Genomic DNA, 19,962 nt, shown 5'->3' on the forward strand with positions numbered 1-19,962 from the left:
TAGTACACCAAATAGTCTGAAAATAACTTAATCAAGATGATGCGATCCTTGATGAGAATACGTCAAGCTGAATGATGCAACCATTAAAGTAAGCAAATATGCTAATATAAGACTTCAATACAATAATCAACCAAATGTAGTTCATTTTATTCTCTTAATCTCGACTTGATTTCGATTAAGTTTCCTTATTTCTTACTTTTAAGTGACTACAAGCAGAAACAAGTCAAGAAATAACTGAATGTAAACCAATCATAAGGATCCTCCACCAATGTAAGTATTTATTTTAGGGTTTTAATAACACTGAGCAGAAAACAAGAAAACTTAGCATATTAAGTGATTTCACCTTCACCTATCTTTAGTGACTTTAGTCTGTTTAACCGTTGGGACAACACATAATTTCTGGCATCTGTCTTTCTTCTCTCCTCTCTTGTCTTTTGACTTGAATAGAATTTCTGCGTGGTGGCTGAGTGGTTAATCACTAGGCTTCTGAATCTGTGGTCCTGGATTCGAATCTCAGTGAAGACTTAGTCCACGCAGCTCTAATGGGTACCTGACTTAAGTTGGGGAAAGTAAAGGCGGTTGGTCGTTGTGCTGGCCACATGACACCTTGCTCGTTAACCGTTGGCCACAGAAACAGATGGCCTTAACATCATCTACCCTATAAATCGCAAGGTCTGAAAAAGAAACTAACTTTTTTTTAAACCATGGCTTTCTCAGTCTGCCTATTCTTATTTTTCCTGGTACTGTTCCCTAAAGGAAGATCTTGTAGGTGGTGACTATCATTACTACTTTGACTTTTCATCACTAAGTCAGAATATTTTGTGTCAAATGCTGCTTGTAAATGGTGAAGTCACACCCATAGAAAAAAAAAATCGTTACGTTTAAATTCATGATTGATTATAGTTGAAAGCTGTGGTACCCTAACTTTTGCCCGCGGGCTACTTTCGGCCCTAAAGCTTTTCAACCCCTTCTGACATTAAGCTACAGTACATAATAAGACCACATAGGGTCGTTTCCATTGGATTAGACAGTTTTGACGTTTCCGCGGCCCGTGACATATTTTGCCCTCGATCCCGAAATAAAAGTTGAGCACCCTCGAGGGTGTGTTGGTTGAGTAGAAAGGCGTTTTGTTTCCAAATCGAAAGGTCCCGGGTTAAACTCTCTGTCGCCCCAACTCAAATAGGTACCTGACTTAAGTTGGGGAAAGCAAAGGCTGTTAGTCGTTGTGCTGGCCACGCGAGACCCTCGTTAACTGTCGGTCATAAAAAAAAAGCTGATGACTTAACATCTCCCCTATTGATGGCAAGGTCTTTACAGTTGGTCTTATTGTGTTACTTTTAATAACATCCAGTGTGATTGTATCAGGTCATGTTTTATTGCCCTTATATTTTACTATATCAATTTAAAAAATTCGAACTTAGAACGGTGTTCATCCCTTGAATATTCTCAACTTTTTAGTGCCAATTTCCACTAAGATCTTTAGATCAGTCCACAAAATTATAAGTAGAATTGATTTATATTGATGTCTTTGACTTTTTCCTTTATGGCTCAATGAAATAGTTAGAGCTCAAAAAGAATGTTTCACTGTATTCATAGTAGACCATCACTGTAGCAGTTGTTGCGTTTGGTGTTTGGACCTCTTTTAGGTCGTTTTTCTATTAACTTTAAACATATTGAATCGATGTAGTATGTACATACAATATGCACATATATATATCAGATCCGCGATATTGGTAGTGAAACTATCATAGCATCTAGTTGGCCTTCTTCAGTCATAGAACGACTATGGTTTATCTCGCACACTTCCTCATGTGGCTGTGGAACCCCATTTTCGAGAGACACTCCCGTCCACAAATATCGCTGGTTAAGGTGGCTTTTGCTTCGGTGGTAGAGGAGCTGACCATTTTTCGCATTGTACGTTTTTCTTCCAGAGCTGAGGCCCATGTTCTTTCGCTGTCCATTGCTTTCTTGGTCACTGTCTCTCTCCATCTGGTGAGGTCTAGAGCTATGTCTTCTCAATGGTCAATATTGATGTTCACTGATTTATCATAGCATGCTCGTGGAAACACACTGTTAAAGAAAAAGGATTAAACTTGTTTTTAAAAGCTTTGAACAAATAATAAAAAATCGCAGTAGAATTATATATTATATTATTATATTTATATATATTTCCAGTGTCCTAGTATTTAGAATCTCTTCTACTTAGGCCAGTCTAATCTGGTTTTCTTTGAAATAGTGGTGTTAAAATTTTTTGTTATATTTGTATTTTCTTTTCCGCAGATTTCACAATTTCCTTAAGTCATGCTGACCTTCTTGGTGCTAATACTAGTGAGATCACTGTTCTCATCCTCAGTGTACCTGATTTCAACGTTGATTTTTATACTGACTTCACTGTTTGATTCATTTGTGACTTCTATACTTTTTACTTCAACCTTCGGGATTTTAATGGTTTTCACTTTCATGTATGTGTTCACAAAGATCTTTAGTGCCTTCGATTATTTGATATTTACAGCTGCTTGATATTTCAACTACAGTCATGACAGTAAAATATACAACTACATTTGCAAGTCATGTGTATTTAAACTGGTTTTTTTTTTATATTTTAAAGATATTGAATATAAAGAGAATTGACGTTTGGCTAAGCTAACGCTTTCGCAGATATTTTTTCATATTTCTAAATAAGTTAATTCTTAAGTGTGATATTTGTACAGACATTAGTTTGTATCATATAGGCAGAAATATAATTGGGCATTTTGTGATCTTAAAGATGTAGCATGTAAAAGATGTTTAATAGGTTATAGGTTAATTATCTCATGTGTTCAAAATGTCAAAAGTTAAATATGTGAAATGTGCAAGAGGTCACATGTTCAAGATGTGTGTTGAAGAAGCCGTATGTTGAAGATTATGTTGAACATACACGTTGAAGATTGTATGTTGTTGTCGTATGTTGAAAATTTTTTGCTGAAGATGTCTTATGCTGAAGATGTAGTATGTAGAATATGTTGCATTTTTTTGAAATAAAACCAATCGACTTTTCCAATTTTTTGTTTGTTCAAACTATCTCATACGGGATTAGCTTTCTATTTAGATTTTCCATAGGGGGAAAGGTTGAGTCGCATACATTAATATAGTACGTTTATTTATTAATAGCGTCATTTTGCGAACTAGAAAGTGGTTTTTGGTATTAACCATATTTTCTTTTTATTAAACTCGTAACAGGTTAAACAGCTATAGCATAGCCAAAACAACAGAAATTACATGTACGTAGTTTAAATGTTTTCATGCTAAATGATGGGTAAACAAAAAGGACGAAAATGGTTTCTCTACATGTGATATTTCAGACTAGTTACACAAGATTGGTATAATTCAGTCTTAATTTCAAATGTACACATTTTTGTTTCAAAGTTACAGATCACTTCACATCATCAAACTCCATTCGAGTAGGCCTGTAGGGCCTGAGAGGCTCAAACCTTCACTTTCAAAAGCCCTGGACAAATACCGAGAGCAATCGCTATAGTAGGCCAGAAAACGGACTAAGCTGTGGTCAGTGGACACCAATAGCTCATTGTCACGTCACAGGTCTGTGTTCAGGCCTACTCTAGCAATTGGTGTCGAAACTATCCAACCGTTTGCAAATAGCAATGCGCCTATTTCACCATATTGGTCAAGAACAAGTGAGGGGTGGGAGGCAATGATTAAAATATGAGGCACTGTTCTCTCTTCCTTATCCAAGAGGGGAGGCATCATGGTTTAAGTTATCTTGACCGTGAGAAAAGTTACAGATGAATCGAATATAGATATCTGCTAAGGAATCAGTTCTTAGCATTGCTAGTAGCTAATACACAATTTTATTAAAAACTTTAAACTTTAAAAACTTATATATAAATATTACTTATAAATATATTTCCCGCCAGTCATTATTTGGTACACGCAGCATGTCTTTATAAAACTTGTTCGGATAGTCAAAAATTACTTCAAAGTCTGTGACACTTAACATGAAAGGCTAAAGGACACCACCAAAGGGTGACAGGAGCCACTAAGAAATGTACATAATTTTTTGAATAAGTATAAGCATCATCCTATAAAGGGTGACTATGGAAGACTGTGATCATTTAGAGCGTGTTGTTTTCACAATGTTTTTTATTTGTTTATTCTTTGTTGCCCAACGTACTGCGTTATTGGAACTCAAGTGAAGACATTGTTCAGGGAAGTAACTGTGATTAACAATTATTTGTCAAGCATAAATACTTCATTATTTCCCTTTAGGTACAGAGCTGTTATCGTTGGCCCAGTATTACTTTGCAAATATGTGACTTAACAGCTATTTAAAGATAAAAAACCAAAGGAATGTAAACATTTAAATCCAAATCAAATATTTGGAGGTGTAAACTTCATACACAAAATGTAGTATGATTGCCATTCTGTTGATTAAATACAAAAAGACTTGACCAGGTTTTCAAGCAGATTGATTCTCGTATATTTTTAGGTAGACCCTACTTTTAATATTTGTAAAATATCGAACTCGATCCAAGAATGGAAGTGGAAGAACTAACGCGTTCAAACATCGTACAAGACAAGCAGACGAAATGAATTGAAAAAGGCTTTGTAAAAATGAGGGATTTCGTGTTCGAATCCTTAAATCTAGACAACCTGAAAAGACTTGGGTAAGTAAAGGCTGTTGGACATTATTCTTACCACATGGAACCCTCACCATCGGTTAAAGAAACTAATAACCTTGCATCATCCGCCCACATAGATCTCAAGGTCTGAAAGTAGTAACCAATAAACTAGTACCGTACTTTTAAGAATTTCATATGTAGCAGGATTCGTTGTTTGCTCTTGTTATGTATTGACACTCTCACACACAGAGCGTCACTGTCCTCTGACTTAAGTTCCTCAATTGGATCTGGTCTTCCCCCATCTCTGCCCTTCCCTTACAGCGCCCCCCCCCCCTTAGCAATATGGACATAACTGTCTGTGTCAACACTGGCACGATCAAAGCTAGAAAAGCAGAAACAGAATACTGTGTGGACACTGGGTCACGTGTGTCGTTTTGAACAAAAAAATAGAAAAGAAAAAGTTAACAGCTGAGACGGCGACCTGGAGACCTACACAATGTGTTGCCAACTATTAAGACTGACAGACGTCGTGTTGCCAATTTAGTGCATAACTTGGTTTTGTGTTGTTATTGTTGCAGTCTGAAATGCAGACTGAGTCACCGAGCTACTGTTTGTGAAACACATTGATTGAAAACACGTAAGTGCTTCAAATTTCTTATGTATCATTTGAATTTAAAAAATATTAGTTTATCTTATAAGTGACAGACGTTTAGAACATAAGTACGTCTTACTCGCATACGCTGAGGATGAAGAAAGCTGCTCAGAACCGAGTTCGGTGGAAAGTTGTGGTTGCGGTCCTATGCTCCACTGGCAGTGCACAGGATTAAGTCCAATCAAATAACAGCGTATTCATGTGTTCATCTAGTCGTTTATCTTATCTTATCTTATATAATACAGACGTTACTTCAAAAAAAGAAGATGATTACGTCCTACGCGTCATGCATTTAGTCATGCATATTAACCAATGACTTAAATTCTGCCAAGTCACTGGTTTTCCTGGCTAGCTCAGGCAACCCATTCCATGCTCTAATAGCACTAGGGAAGAAGGAGTGTATGTCAATGAGAATCGTTCTTGCTACTCGTTGGTTTGATTGACTGCAAACCGAACCATTCTTTATTATCACTGTTAACGAACTATCAAGTCCGTGATAAATCCTAGCATATGAAATACGAAATCTAACGCCACTTGGTGTCTTTCTGAATTATGTGCTCAGTCAAAAGTGAAAGTAAAGTCAAGTTTCCCTTTTCAGACTTTGCGCTCTATAGGGCGGATGAAAGTTAAGTCATCTGTTTCTTTGGCCAACGGTTAAAGAGCAGGATGTCAAGTGGCCAGCCCAACGACCAACCGGCTAACTTTCCCCAACTAAAGTCAGGTACCCATTAGAGTCGGCGCCCTAAAAATCCCGAAATTCAAAATCCCAGATTCGAACCCGGAACCCTAGGTTCGAAAGCAGAAATTAACCCCTAAGCCTTTTCAGTACCAAGAAACAATAAAAAAAAATAGCCGTTATTGACAATGTTAGAAGTAAAATTAATTAGATAAATTTGAACATTTTTTTTCTCAATAAAATTGAAGAGTAACTAGATCTATAAGGTTTCAAAAATTTTAAATGTCATAATGATTTTTGCTTCTCTCACTTAGTCCGTATCATAATGATAACTTGCAAGACACCCCTCAATACCGATGACTCACTATTTTAAAGTCGAAAGAGTTCACCCCTCACCGTGTTTGAGCTCAAGTGCTTCAACACAGCCGGCTGTTGACACACCACCTGGACCATTTCCTTGACGACACATTTCTGCTTTTGGTGAAGTGGCTACAGAGTCAACACTGGGTATGATGACGTAGTATTCCGAGCTACCTGTAGGTGGGTGAACAGGTGATATTGGTTGACTTGACATCATTGCAACGTAACAGGTAAGAAGAACATACTCACGTTGTCATAGTTAATCTTTTAAAAATTTTCTATATTTTAATCAATGCTTATAAAGCAAAATCTATAAATAGTTTTTTTTTTATTATCCGGTGTAAGTACAAAAAGAAATTGTTAATATAATTAAAAAAAAAAGAAGTTATGTGTGCCCTTTTTAGCATTCCAGAATCAATTATTCCGAGACTTCAATTTCAAGCTATATTTTAGTGGGCTTCAGATCCTGGCTTCTTGGTTTCGAATCTCGTTGAAGACTGGGATTTTGAAATATTTTTTTTTTTATACTTAGGGTGCCCCTAAGTCCACGCAACTCTGCAATAGCACAAATCGTAAATTTATCGATTTTATTAATGGTATTTTGAAGCTAAAATTCTGGTAATGTGAGAAGCGTGGTCGAGAGGCCAAATACGGTTGAGCTTGGCTTGGTTACCTATGAAGGCGGCTCGGGGTTCGAGCAGAGTTGTGTTTACTTAGGGCATAAAGGCAGCACGGAAAATCTTCTCCCAGATACCCCTCTCCCCCACTGGAGACCATGACGCTCTAAACATGTTATAAGCATGAAAGTAGCGCTATATAAAAAACTATAATTTAGGAATTAATACAAATTAGAAATTATGAATGGCTTCCTGATTATGTCGTATGGGCTCTGTACTGTTGCCTTGATGGTCCTTGGATCAAACCCAGTCCGACTCCTACCCCATGCTGGTATAGCTGATATAGATTTGTACCTAACAATGTTCTAATGTTATTGTATATGGCAGGAGAAGACAACTGTGTCGTAGAATGATTTCGGCTTCCTTTCAAGTTTTTCTGTTGATCTTTATAAATAGTAAGTAATCGAATTCCTTATGGAACATTCTTGTGTATCTCAGTGTCCCACAGTAGGTCTGTGTCTAAAGGGTGTCTGGCTTGTCTTAGGTGAATTTGTGTGTCCCACAATAGGTCTGTGTCTAAAGGGTGTCTGGCTTGTCTTATATGAATTTGTGTGTCTCACTATATTGTCATAATTTTTCCTTTGACATTAGAATGTATCTTGCATTGTATCTTGCATTGTGTCTTTTATGTGTCTTACATTGTGTCTGACAGTCTCACGACGTGTATACCAATGTGTCTCAAAGTGTATTTTATAGTATCTTACAATGTGTCTCACGTTGTATCTCACATTGTGTATTACAGTGTGTCTTTCGATTTTTCTTTCAATGTACCTTACATTATGTCTTACAATTTATCTTACAATGTGTCATACAGTGTGCCTTTCAATGTGTTCTATAATGTGACTTACAATTTTTTGTCTTACAATGTGTTTGACAATGGGACTTACAATGTGTTTCAGAAATGTATGCGTACATTAGGAACTTGAACTTACAGTGTATCTAATTTAACATCTTGCAATATTTCTTAAAATGTTTTAGACAATGTGTCTTACATTGCATCTTGTAATGTTTCAGACAATGTGTCATACAGTGTGCCTTACATTGTGTGTCTTACAGTGTGTCATATAGTGTGCCTTACATTGTGTGTCTTACAGTGTGTATCACATTGTGTCTTACAATGTGTTTTACAGTGTGTATCACATTGTGTCTTACAATGTGTCTTACAGTGTGTATCACATTGTCTTACAGTGTGTCTTACAGTGTGTATCACATTGTGTCTTACAATGTGTCTTACAGTGTGTATCACATTGTGTCTTACAATGTGTCTTACAGTGTGTATCACATTGTGTCTTACAATGTGTCTTACAGTGTGTATCACATTGTGTCTTACAATGTGTCTTACAGTGTGTATCACATTGTCTTACAGTGTGTCTTACAGTGTGTATCACATTGTGTCTTACAGTGTGTATCACATTGTGTCTTACAATGTGTCTTACAGTTTGTATCACATTGTGTCTTACTGTGTGTCTTACAGTGTGCCTTACATTGTGTGTCTTACAGTGTGTTCACATTGTGTCTTATAATGTGTCTTACAATGTGTCATACAGTGTGTATCACATTGTGTCTTACAGTGTGTATCACATTGTGTCTTACAATGTGTCTTACAATGTGTCTTACAGTGTGTATCACATTGTGTCTTACAGTGTGTCTTACAGTGTGTCTTACAGTGTGTCTTACAGTGTGTATCACATTGTGTCTTACAGTGTGTTTTACAGTGTGTCGTACAGTGTGTCTTACGGTGTGTATCACATTGTGTCTTACAGTGTGTCTTACCGTGTGTATCACATTGTGTTTTACAGTGTGTATCACATTGTGTCTTACAATGTGTCTTACAGTGTGTATCACATTGTGTCTTACTGTGTGTCTTACAGTGTGTATCACATTGTCTTACAATGTGTCTTACAGTGTGTATCACATTGTGTCTTACAGTGTGTCTTACAGTGTGCAAAATCACATTGTGTCTTACTGTGTATCTTACAGTGTGTATCACATTGTGTCTTACAGTGTGTCGTACAGTGTGTCTTACAGTATGTATCACATTGTGTCTTACAGTATGTATCACATTGTGTCTTACTATGTGTCATAAACGTCGTCTCGCAACAATGTGTCTTGCTATTGTCTCATGATGTATCCTACAGTGTGATTAACAGTAGTAATGTGTAAAATCAATCATTCAATGTGCCACTGATTTTATCTCCTGATACTTTTAGTGAACCCTTTAGAAGCTTTCATAAATCACTGACCCTTATACATTGTCATCAGCTGTAAGTAAAAATAAATGTAACAATGTCACCCGCTTGTATATATGTTTACCAGGTCCTGCTGCAGGATTTATTCGCTTCTGCTACTTCCCTGGCTGGGCGTTCAACAGGAACTCTTCGTTCGCTAGGTTTGATGTCAAAAATGTGGAGCCCGATATCTGCACCCATTTAGTCTACGCCTTCGGAAAGATTGATCCAGTGACTTCACTTCTGACAGCGACAAATGATACTCACTATAGGTACTTTTCCTTATCTTTAGACTTTAATAAAAAATTTTTTTTCCATTTTTAAAATAAAAACAATGGACTCGAAGACAAACATTATATATATATATAAAATGTTACGATTTAAGACAAAAAGTATTTAAAAACCCAAATTAGTCTTTCACTTAAGCGATATTTACAATTTTTCTATTCATTCATGGAAACAAATGAAATCACTTGGATCCTGGAAACAAATGGAACCTGGAGACGATTGATCGATGTTCCTAGATACTTGACAGTTGATATATGTCTTTGAGAAAAGAACTGCTAGCTAGTAGGCCACACTGGGAAAACTCTAGTTTTGACAGTTCTAGTTTTTCTAAGTATAATTAAAATATAATTTAAATATGGCTAAAAAAGGACTAGAAAATCATTATCTTGAACAAACTACGTCATAGGGTATTTCCGCATGTAGGTCAAATTCATTAAAGAGTTTTATAAATTAATAGACATTCAGGGACATGTTCCGTACCTTTTTCTAACTCTGGATCAAGATGGTGATCATTAACATATTATAAAGTATAATAGATTTATACATTCACCTCACCAGGATTTTTTGATCGGGGTGGGGAGGGGCAGGGAATTGTCCATTTTTTTAAATTGAACATTTATTAGTTATTAAGACCTAAATAATCTCTCTATAATCTTTATAAACTAGGAATTGTCTTTTTTTTTTTAAGTATTTATTTAGTTTAGCCCCTCTTGATATTGTCTTTTATTGTGATTGAAAACTATCTACTATTTATAGAACTGAGCTAACACAGTTTCCTTTAATTTGTTTGTATTGACGGCATGTGATGTGAGAATTTGATTTCCTGATACTTGTTCTTCAAATCTATTACATTTTCAGATTATTCACTGCAATGAAAAGTCAAAACTCCGATCTGAAGACCTTACTGTCACTTGGAGGTGAGACTGACCACGGTGACGGCTTCGTGGCTGCCTCCAAAGACGATGCACAAGCGGTCAGATTCGCAAGCCAAACCGTCGCGTTTCTAAGGGATTATCAATTTGATGGGCTAGACATTGATTGGGAGTATCCCACAGGAAATACAAGTGTGAATTTTCTCAGGCTTTTAAACGTAAGTGGACGTGAAGAGTTAAACACTGTGAAAGCATTACAGTATTGGATTTAACAGCAACCATTTATAGACCAAATAAAAAAAGTATAAGAATACATTCATTGTTACATTATTTCATTTCGACCAAGAAAGGAACTTCATAATTTAACCACTCGTAAATATCTTGTATCAGCCTAAAGCGCTACAGTATAAAATTAAAGTCCACATATCTCATTATGCCTTAAATGATTGGTTTGCTTAAAGTGTGTAGTGATGGACGCTTAGTGTTCCAGTGTTCCACGATGCCTGAATAGGTGTTCCACAAACTACTCGAATAATTAACTAAACTAGAGGGTCACCACATGTATTAATCTGTCTAGAAATAAAGTGTTCCGCTAACTACGCGGAATGTGCGAAGTGTCCCGTTAAGGAAAAAGCTTGCGAACCACTGCTCTACAATCTACGACATTCATTTTTTTTTTCTAAAGTCTCTGGCATGAATAATTTTTTCAATATTGTTTTCTATCTTGTATGTCTTGCCGATATTGTAGATACTCACACCAAAAGCTTACACAGTTATCTGCCCTTGGTTTACACTTTTGATTTTAAGATCTCGTATTAGTTCTTTGAGCAACAAAATACAGTAGAAGAGATAAAGAAGAGAAAGTTTTACGACGAAATGTGGAGGCGATGTCAAGAAACCTAGAAGAAAAAAAAAAAGAAAATAGGTAGATTGGGAGAGATCGTGAGATAAACAAAATAAATAAGGTCAAGGACGTCATGTTTAAAGATCAGTGTTGCCAACTATATAGTAGTAGTATTAATTATTATTTTTTTGTTTTGCGATACAAACGAAGGAAATGTGATTCTACAGAGTATTTCGGACACCGGTTACACCAAAAAAAAAACAATTTGCTTTTTGATAGATTTGCCGCCATGTCTAAAAACCTCTAAGTTTGTTTTTTTTTATTTAGTGTTTTTAATGTTGTGCTATGCAAAGTATTACATTTTTGCATCTTCATTTTTGAAATTTGATTTTTAAATCCAGTTTATTTACTTCACACTTACCAAGATCGTATTCTTCTTCTTTTTTTTTTTTAATAACAATTAAAATGGGTAAAAAATTAATTGAATTGTATTTTACCTTTTTATCCTTAGAGTTTAAGAAAATCTTTTGACGCAGACTCCAGATCTCCGAAACTTCTGCTGACCATTGCGGCTCCTGTTGGATCTTTTATCCCTTATTTCAACAACTCAGAAATTTACAGGTGACCAGGATCCGGTGTTATGGCTTTACAGCCTAATAGGCTTTCTTTAGTTAACGATCAAATTGTGATTTTAATTAGAGAGTATTAAACTAAATTGTATTATTGATTAAAGATTAACTTGCAAAGTATTAATTCATTAGCAAATGAAAAAAAAATTCTTAAAAAGATGGTAATAATTATACAAAAGATCTACTTGGGGCGTGGGCGCTGAGTTTCTGTTCCAAACCGCAAGGTCCCTAGCTCAAATCCAGTAAACGATTTGGATATTTAACATCAGGAGTTTTAGGACGCCCCACAGTCTACCCTGCGGGTACCTGACATGTATTAGGGATGTATTGACAGTTGATCTTTGTGCTGGTCAGCACACACCCTCGTTAACCTTTCAACGCAAAAACATATGATCTTCATATCTCCTGCTTAGTAGATCGCACTATCCGAAAGGGGTGATTTACTTTTCTATTTTACAAAGCTAATAACATCTCACCCTGTCTGTCTGGTACAAATATTGTACACGCCATTTTGCTCGATTCCTTTTTCGGATCAAGTTGAAACTTTGCACAATTATTCATTGTCGATGACTACACATGAATCGATCAAAAATTAAAACCATTAGCTAATTAGTTACTGGTAATTAATCAACTTTATATTATATAGCAAAAAGGGAGATACATTATGTACTATTGAGAGATATTGCAGTAACTGTGTGTTTGTTTCTGTATTATAAGCTTTGTTTTTTTTTTTAAGAATAATTCTAATTCTACAACTATACTCAGATGTCATTACGCTTAGAGTTACTCATGTCTTCACGAGATTCAAATAGTGTTTTTTTTTTTACTTTCCTATTCAGATTGGTAGACTATGCCAGTCTTATGACTTATGACTTTGTGGACGCAAGATACAGCGAAGTGACAAACTTCAACAGTCCCCTGTATTCTAGAGATAACGCAAAATTTAATCAAGAATTCAGCACGGTAGGACTTAATGCAAAGTATTACTGTAATAGCACCAAACGTAAAGTATTACTGCAATAGCACCAAACGTAAAGTATTACTATTGTAGCACCAGGAGTAGAATATCACTATTGCAGTACAATTAATTAACAACAATAATATCGATACAAATGAATACTTTATAAGTTATATAGAATTGATGTTATCTTATGAATTAACGTTCCTTAATCATGCCATATTATGATAATAGATATTGGTGGATGCATCACTTTTTTCGAATTTTTTTTAAGTCTCATGATAATTTATTTATATAAAACGTTTAAAGATTCAGAGTGAAAAAGTAAAAAGACCGTGAGTTCTCCCAACATTTGTATCCCATGTGGCCATACTAAACCAACAAAACAAAAGACAAATTGTGATGCATCTAAAAAAAATGTAAATACCAAAAAGCAGACTCTCCCTCACAGTTGTGAGTCTTCATTCATGTAGAATGTTTATATTGACACTTGCTGTACGCATCAAGGTCTTGAGGCTTGAATGCATAAGATATTTATAGTAAATATAATTCGAGAAGATACATAAAGCTCTTATTGTTTGCATAAAATAAATAAAAATGTTTACATTTGCTTCAAGCAAGTAGAGTCATTTGCGCAAAATAGACATAGGAAATTCAAGCTATTTTTTAGGAGTTGGCTATATATAAAGACAGGGAAAGACAGCTACCCGGATAGTTCAATTTCCAAAAACGTTTATTGATTCTAATCTTGTGAAGTGTGTTTGTATTATTGTGGTCAATATTTGTATGATTCCAAGTTGAACAATAGAAAGATTTAGACGTAAAGAAGAAGAATCAAAGGTTTAGATGTGAACAAGAGATGTCTGTTCTGTTGTATCACTTAACGTAAATAAGTATCTCCGTCAATACGGTGGAGTGTGGCTGTGTCACTTCTTATTGAGTGACATTTAATTGTATGTATTCAAATAATTAAAGATGCCTTGTTCTCTTGAACTGTTGAACTACTTTTTATCTCGTATGTCTACTACCATTGGCACAGCACAACGGATATTTATATTAATCAATCGAGTCTCTGATCAGCAAATAGAACATTTATTATACCATAAAAGTGAAATACAACTAGCAAATCCGGCCATAAAGAAACACACATTATGCTTCACAAATACACTATATCCAGTCAAATATTCAATGTACACAACTGGTGATTTTATTGAGTCAAGAACATTATTCATCTATACCAGTGGTTCCCACACTTTTTGTCTCGTAGACCCCTTGCTATGTTTTCTGGTTTTCGGTAGTCCCCCTGCTTAACTTATACCGGTACTGCATTTTTGCAAATTCACCAACTCCATTTTCAAAAGTAATTTCTAACTGTAGTGAGTCGAAGAGTAAATAAGTAATTTAAAGCTGCTTAGTTAGAGAGCTCTATCTTTTTCATTGATAACATACAAATTTATAACCAATTTAAATAACAATTGATATGTAATACTGAAACCACCAAACACACTGGAAATGTGTTTTTTTTTTTTTTTTTTGTTTTTTTTTTGCAGGTTCATCATCCATTGCGAGGGATTTTATGTTTCATATAGGAATTTGTTGTTCTATAAAGTAGTTCTTCAAACAAAAAATATGAATTAATTAACTGACCTTAAGTATCTCTGTATTTGTATTGTTTCATCTTTCACGTCTGGCTCAAACATTGGGTCCGCGGAACTGTTTTCTTAAACAGGAGAAGGGGCGAAGTAACTGGTGTCTAAACCAGTAAGCTTTGGAAAGGAGGGACTCATTAGCCTAGGTTGCAACCCACCTATCAGGGGAAAAACAGAATTCAAACCTCTGCTGCCTTTGCAGATATACCCAAACATGGGAACTGTTTCGTGGGTCAATCACGAAGAAAAATAAGGAGCAGATGATCCTTAGGAAGTATGCAGCACACAGCGCTACACCCTGTCAGAGCCTGCGAGGCCGCTGATCCCAAACTGTGTATGTTGTTTGCAAAGAATTACATAATAAGTTTTTGTTATAACTCATACCACTGATGTGCCTACTGTATTGTTGCTTAAAGAAATGTGTTTAAAATAATATCAGATGTAAATTTGTGTAAAATAGCTTTTAAAACTACTTTAACAGCTGGTAAAATCAATGATTTATCTATGGTTTTTTCCGTATATGGCTATAAATAAAGAGATCTTTTAAGACCCGCACACACCATCATCTGTATATGACGTTGAAGAGAGATTTTGTTGACTGAACTTTTATCTTTGGGATTTCTAAAGTTTTTCAAATCTTTATCATTTTATCAGGGTGGCATTGTCTCAATTGATCCTCCAGCATGATTATTCATATCATCATAAAAAGGCACTTAAGCAATTGCTTGTTTGACAATGAAGAAATGAATTCCAATTTTAAATAACCAACGCTGTATATAATCTACATTTATTTTTGTTACATATAGAAAAAATTAAGCTATTTAAATAGGTATTGAAATTAAATATAACAATTTTTCGTTTGAAAGGATTAACTAAGGTACAAATCATATATTAGTGTATGAAATAATTACATTGATGAGATGTGAAAATAAAAGTCCCGACCTGCTGAAATGAAATCCATTATCATAGACCCCCGTGGACATCTCATAGACCCCCAATTTATTTTTTCTTTTTCGTAGACCCCTTGGAAGTCTTCGTAGACCCCTGGGGGTCTATATAGACCACTTTGGGAATCACTGATCTATACAGTTTAAGAACCTGGCGACTACTGACTCTCTAACCATGTGGTCAAATCCCCAAGCGAGATTTTCTGTCCATAATTCATAACTTTCCCGTGCAGCATCATAGTGACCATAAATAAGTGTTCCCCGTGCTTCACCACTAGCACATGCCACTGGCTATCAAACAGTGCTGTGACAGGCTGACCAGACATTGTTCTGATGGTCACTTGCAAGATACTTACAAGAGCACAATCGTGCTGTATCAGATGGGAATGCAACCCACAAGCCCAGGTGGTGTGATTTTGGATAACATCGCTATTATTTAATCTGAGATCTGGTTAAAAGTCTATAACTCTATCAACATAAATAAGTCTTCAATCACATAGGAGCAACATACAGTTATGACTTAACTGTGTAAATATTAGTTCAATCTTAAAACGGAACAGTCTTTTATTCATGTCTGTATTGCTGTCTACAAATTGTAACTGTTGAACTGGACAGTCTGATGTTAATGTCTTGATTGCTGTCTATATATTTTAACTTCAGAGCTGGACAGTCTCCGCTTATAAAAACATTGGCTTACCACTGAACAAGATGTTGGTTGGGGTGACAGGGGTGGGCAAGAGGCTGGTGCTGAACGACACTTCCAGGTCAGAACCGGGGTCACCCATAGTGACCCGCTCTTTGAGGAACTCCTCAGATTACTTCGTGGTTGGAGGCATGGCGTACCCTGAGGTAAGTCTACGTCCTTGACATTCACTTTGGTTTGTGTCAGCAGAGAGAAAGTTGACCTACTTTGATAATTGATCTTTATTTGATCTTGATCGTCAAGCTTGAAAACCATATGGAGAAAGAGAGAGAGAGAGAGGGGAGAGGGAGAGAGGGGGGAGAGAGAGAAAGAGATTTCAGGTAAAATAAAACTGTAAAAAAAATTATCTTTTTAGAAACCTTGTCGATAATCTTCTAATATTTCCATGTTTATCTAATTTTAAATGTAAAACTCACTTTCTTGGTCTCCTATTCATTCTAGATTTGTAGATATATACAAAGTAACCCTTCAAGCAAACGAGTTTTCGACGACCAACAGAAGTCTACTTACCTAGTACAAGGCGACAACTGGATTACCTATGAGGACCAAGCTAGTATCAGCGAAAAGGTCAATTATTCAGTTTTGTTCAATCATAGCTTCAGTCTAGTGCCTTACTTCAGTTATTACATCAGTTTAGTTCTTTAGTACAATCACAACATCAGTTTAGTTCTTTAGTTCAATCACAACATCAGTTTAGTTCTTTAGTTCAACCGTAACATCAGTTTAGTTCTTTAGTTCAGTCATTATATCACTTTAGTTATTTAGTTAAGTCATTACTACAGTTTAGTTCTTTAGTTCAGACAAAACATCAGTTTACTTCTTTAGTTCAATCATAACATCAAGTATGAAACTATAGGTAGGTTTCTTTTATAGCTGTGCTAATTATCATTTGTTTTATATATATATATAATTCTCCATATGACATAAGAGTGAATGTAAGTGAAAATTAGGAGTTTGTATTAGAAAATAAATTCGTCTTTGCATTTTATGCACAGAATTACTATAGGAGCCTTGCGTGTAGCGAAGTCAAACAGTATATCATACGAATTCTGTTTCCTACATAGATCACGCTCAATAGCAAGAATTACCAAATGTTTCAATCTATCTTTGAGAATTATTAACCTCAAGTAATTCTTCATTAGTTTGAGGCGCGAGAAGCTTCTTTCACAAGATTCCACAATTACGAGTATTGCATAATATCTTTTTTTATCGCGCGTAGGATTGGCGTTTTCCATATTGAATGACACCCCAAAATGACAATTTTTATGTATATATTTCAGGAGATTTGTATGAGTTATCAAAATATTTTAATAATTTCCGGATATTTCCAGGATTTTTTGTATATTTTGCTATTTCAGGAGATTTCCAGGAGCTCCTGGTAAATCAGGAGGCTTCGGGAAATCTGTTATAAGTTATAAAATGGTTTAATTTAATAATTTATACACATAGAATTAGCGCGGGTCCTATGAAAGTGCGGGGCACATTGCGGACGCATAAGTTCTATTGGCCTAAGGCCGACCCTTCGAACTACGCCGCCGGTCAACTAGTACCTATTATTGTTTATTCAAAGAATCCACTGATATGTAGAGACAATATAGGATAAGATATATATAGAATTGATTTACTGTTAATTATGTTAGTAAAACAGCTTACGACTGGTCTGTATACGGATGTATTGATAAGCGTTGTATTTTAAAATTCATATTATAATTGGTATGTAACTTGGAAAACTAGAAAATCAAATACCTAAGCTCTTACACTTGTCACACAACGTTAATTTTCATAATTTTTATTCCAAATACCTCAGTTTTCTCTCTTCATTCTCGTACTGTATCGCTTTCTCTTCTTTTTCTAACTGCGTTAAAAAAAGTGTAAACCTATTTTTTTTTTAATTCAAAAGATAAATGTGAGTAGATTTGTTATGAAAATCTCTCATAGAAGCTTTTTTTTTTTTTTAGGCAAAGTGGGCCAAATCTAATGGTCTAGCTGGCATCATGATGTGGTCACTCGATCAAGATGACTTTAGTGGATTAGTAAGTGAACAGATTTTATTAGCTGCTTTTAAAGACATTTGGTGAAATATTAGTATCATGAATGAATATAGGGCTCACCAATTATAGACAATGTACAAATAGAATGCGGGCATCACTGGATCCAACTTTTCTTTACATCCAACATCCCGCATCTAATGAAATAGACATTCATTGAATACCTTTCATCTTAAAATTATGATACAAAGAATACAATACAATTTAATGATGACGCTTGGTGCAGTTGTATAATAAGGTCATCATGGGCTCGGGCTCAAGGATAGGATTATAAGATCTACCTAGTATCTTTGTATAAGCACATTTCTAAAAAGCCATTCCACTGCTGGGACTACGTTTTACTAGGTTTTATTACGCTCAATATAGTAAAGACTTGTAACAATACATGATCTAAATTCACTGCATTTAAGACTCTTAGAACTAGGCCCATGGTCACTTCCATCCAAAGGCACTTCTGAACAGTTCCTTCTGGGAAGTTGAACACAACTGGAAATTCCCCCGCTATTCCTTCTCTGTACCACATCAGCCGTTAGGATGTCCGCTACATGACTCCTTAAGGAGCTGCGTGAATAGTGACATGGTACTTTGGGCCAGTGCGCTTATCTAATAATTATGAAAAGAGCCAGTCTTTCATACATGACAAAAAATGCATAATAAAATATTAAGCACTTGAAGACCATATAAGTTACATTTTTATGGCACTGAAATGGCTGAGCTACTAAAATTAGGTCAAAACAAATATAAAGGTATTTTTCACCTCCCCCCACCCGTAAATTTAGTGTCCCACATAGCCTTAAACAAATTTCAAATGTAGACTTATGTAGATCTTTCGTATCTAATTTTAAAACAAACGTAAAATTAAATCTCAATCAAATTTACATTCGTACCTCCGCCTTCCTTATCGTCTCCTCTTTCTGTTTCAGGCTCTCCCCCCCCCCCCTAATTAGATTAAACTAGTGAATCAATCTCTAGTATGGAGTCTTTGGAGTAGTCATGAAATCTAACCTTTGTGCTTCTAGCATTCGAGGTTATATTTGTAATAATGTTTGTGTTTGTTTGTAAGGCTGCATTAGGCATAGGCAAACTAGGCAGTCGCCTAGGCCCTACAAATGGTTGGAGCCTCTTCTAGTTTCTGAGATCTAAACGGGACGGACTGACAGACGGACAGACAGGCCACACAAAACTAATAGAGTCTTTTCCCCTTTCGGGGGCCGCTAAAAATAGAGAAAAAATTGCGAAACATAGTAGAGCATTACGACTGTGTTTAGGTATTTAACTCTGCGATTTATGAATTTTAGTTATTCGTCCATTTAGATATAGACTGGCAGGTTGTTTTTTTTTCTCATAAATTGCGTAGTTTTATTTTTTCGCTGTTTCTTTCTATATTTTTATATTTCGTTTGGGACCACTTAATTCATTTCTCCTAGGCCCTCCAATTATTCAAGGCCTGCCCAGTTGAATGCATAATGTCGTCTGTTGGTCAGTCTTGGACCATGTTATTGAATTTTAACTCTCTGTCGTGATCTCATTGAAAGAAGATCTTACAAGGTCATGTGACGGTTCATATATTCACCTTTCCAATTTATTTCATCCCAGGGATGTCAGCAAGGCACCTATCCATTAATGAAAGCCGTCAAACGGATAACAGAAACGCCAAGAACAGAAACTACGAGTCAGTCTCCAAATGGTGGCTCTAATCACCAACGTTATAATGTACTTCATATACTATCTACTGTCCTCGTTGTAATTACACTGCTAGAGATGAATTAGTAGTAACTTTAAAATGAAGTATTTTTTCTATTAAAATTTTAA

General features: G+C 35.6%; 1 protein-coding gene and 1 long non-coding RNA gene across 2 annotated transcripts; both read left to right on the plus strand.

The window, feature by feature from the left end:
* On the plus strand, positions 1–3,030 carry LOC106079448 (uncharacterized). The gene is made up of 3 exons (XR_001220009.2): positions 1–88; positions 204–270; positions 2,281–3,030. It is a non-coding gene; the product is annotated as an uncharacterized LOC106079448 (long non-coding RNA).
* Positions 3,031–5,089: 2,059 nt separating this feature from the next.
* LOC106079445 (acidic mammalian chitinase-like) lies at positions 5,090–19,962 on the plus strand. The gene is made up of 11 exons (XM_056013335.1): positions 5,090–5,256; positions 6,262–6,537; positions 7,312–7,379; positions 9,301–9,484; positions 10,359–10,590; positions 11,728–11,837; positions 12,685–12,808; positions 16,060–16,248; positions 16,544–16,669; positions 18,061–18,135; positions 19,747–19,962. Exons 3-11 carry the CDS (start codon positions 7,334–7,336, stop codon positions 19,918–19,920), a joined length of 1,260 nt encoding a protein of 419 aa, XP_055869310.1. The 5' UTR covers positions 5,090–5,256; positions 6,262–6,537; positions 7,312–7,333; the 3' UTR covers positions 19,921–19,962.

The sequence above is a fragment of the Biomphalaria glabrata genome, chromosome 16 (genome assembly GCF_947242115.1).
Source record: "Biomphalaria glabrata chromosome 16, xgBioGlab47.1, whole genome shotgun sequence".
NCBI classification, from domain to species: domain Eukaryota; kingdom Metazoa; phylum Mollusca; class Gastropoda; family Planorbidae; genus Biomphalaria; species Biomphalaria glabrata.

What these genes read in the sequence shown, in the direction of transcription:
- LOC106079445 (XM_056013335.1), top strand. Translation starts at nt 7,334, where the DNA reads ATGATTTCGGCTTCCTTTCAAGTTTTTCTGTTGATCTTTATAAATA. An exon ending in TCTGTTGATCTTTATAAATA is followed by an intron (nt 7,380 to 9,300) that starts GTAAGTAATCGA and finishes TATGTTTACCAG; the next exon opens with GTCCTGCTGCAGGATTTATT. An exon ending in ATTTTCTCAGGCTTTTAAAC is followed by an intron (nt 10,591 to 11,727) that starts GTAAGTGGACGT and finishes TTTTATCCTTAG; the next exon opens with AGTTTAAGAAAATCTTTTGA.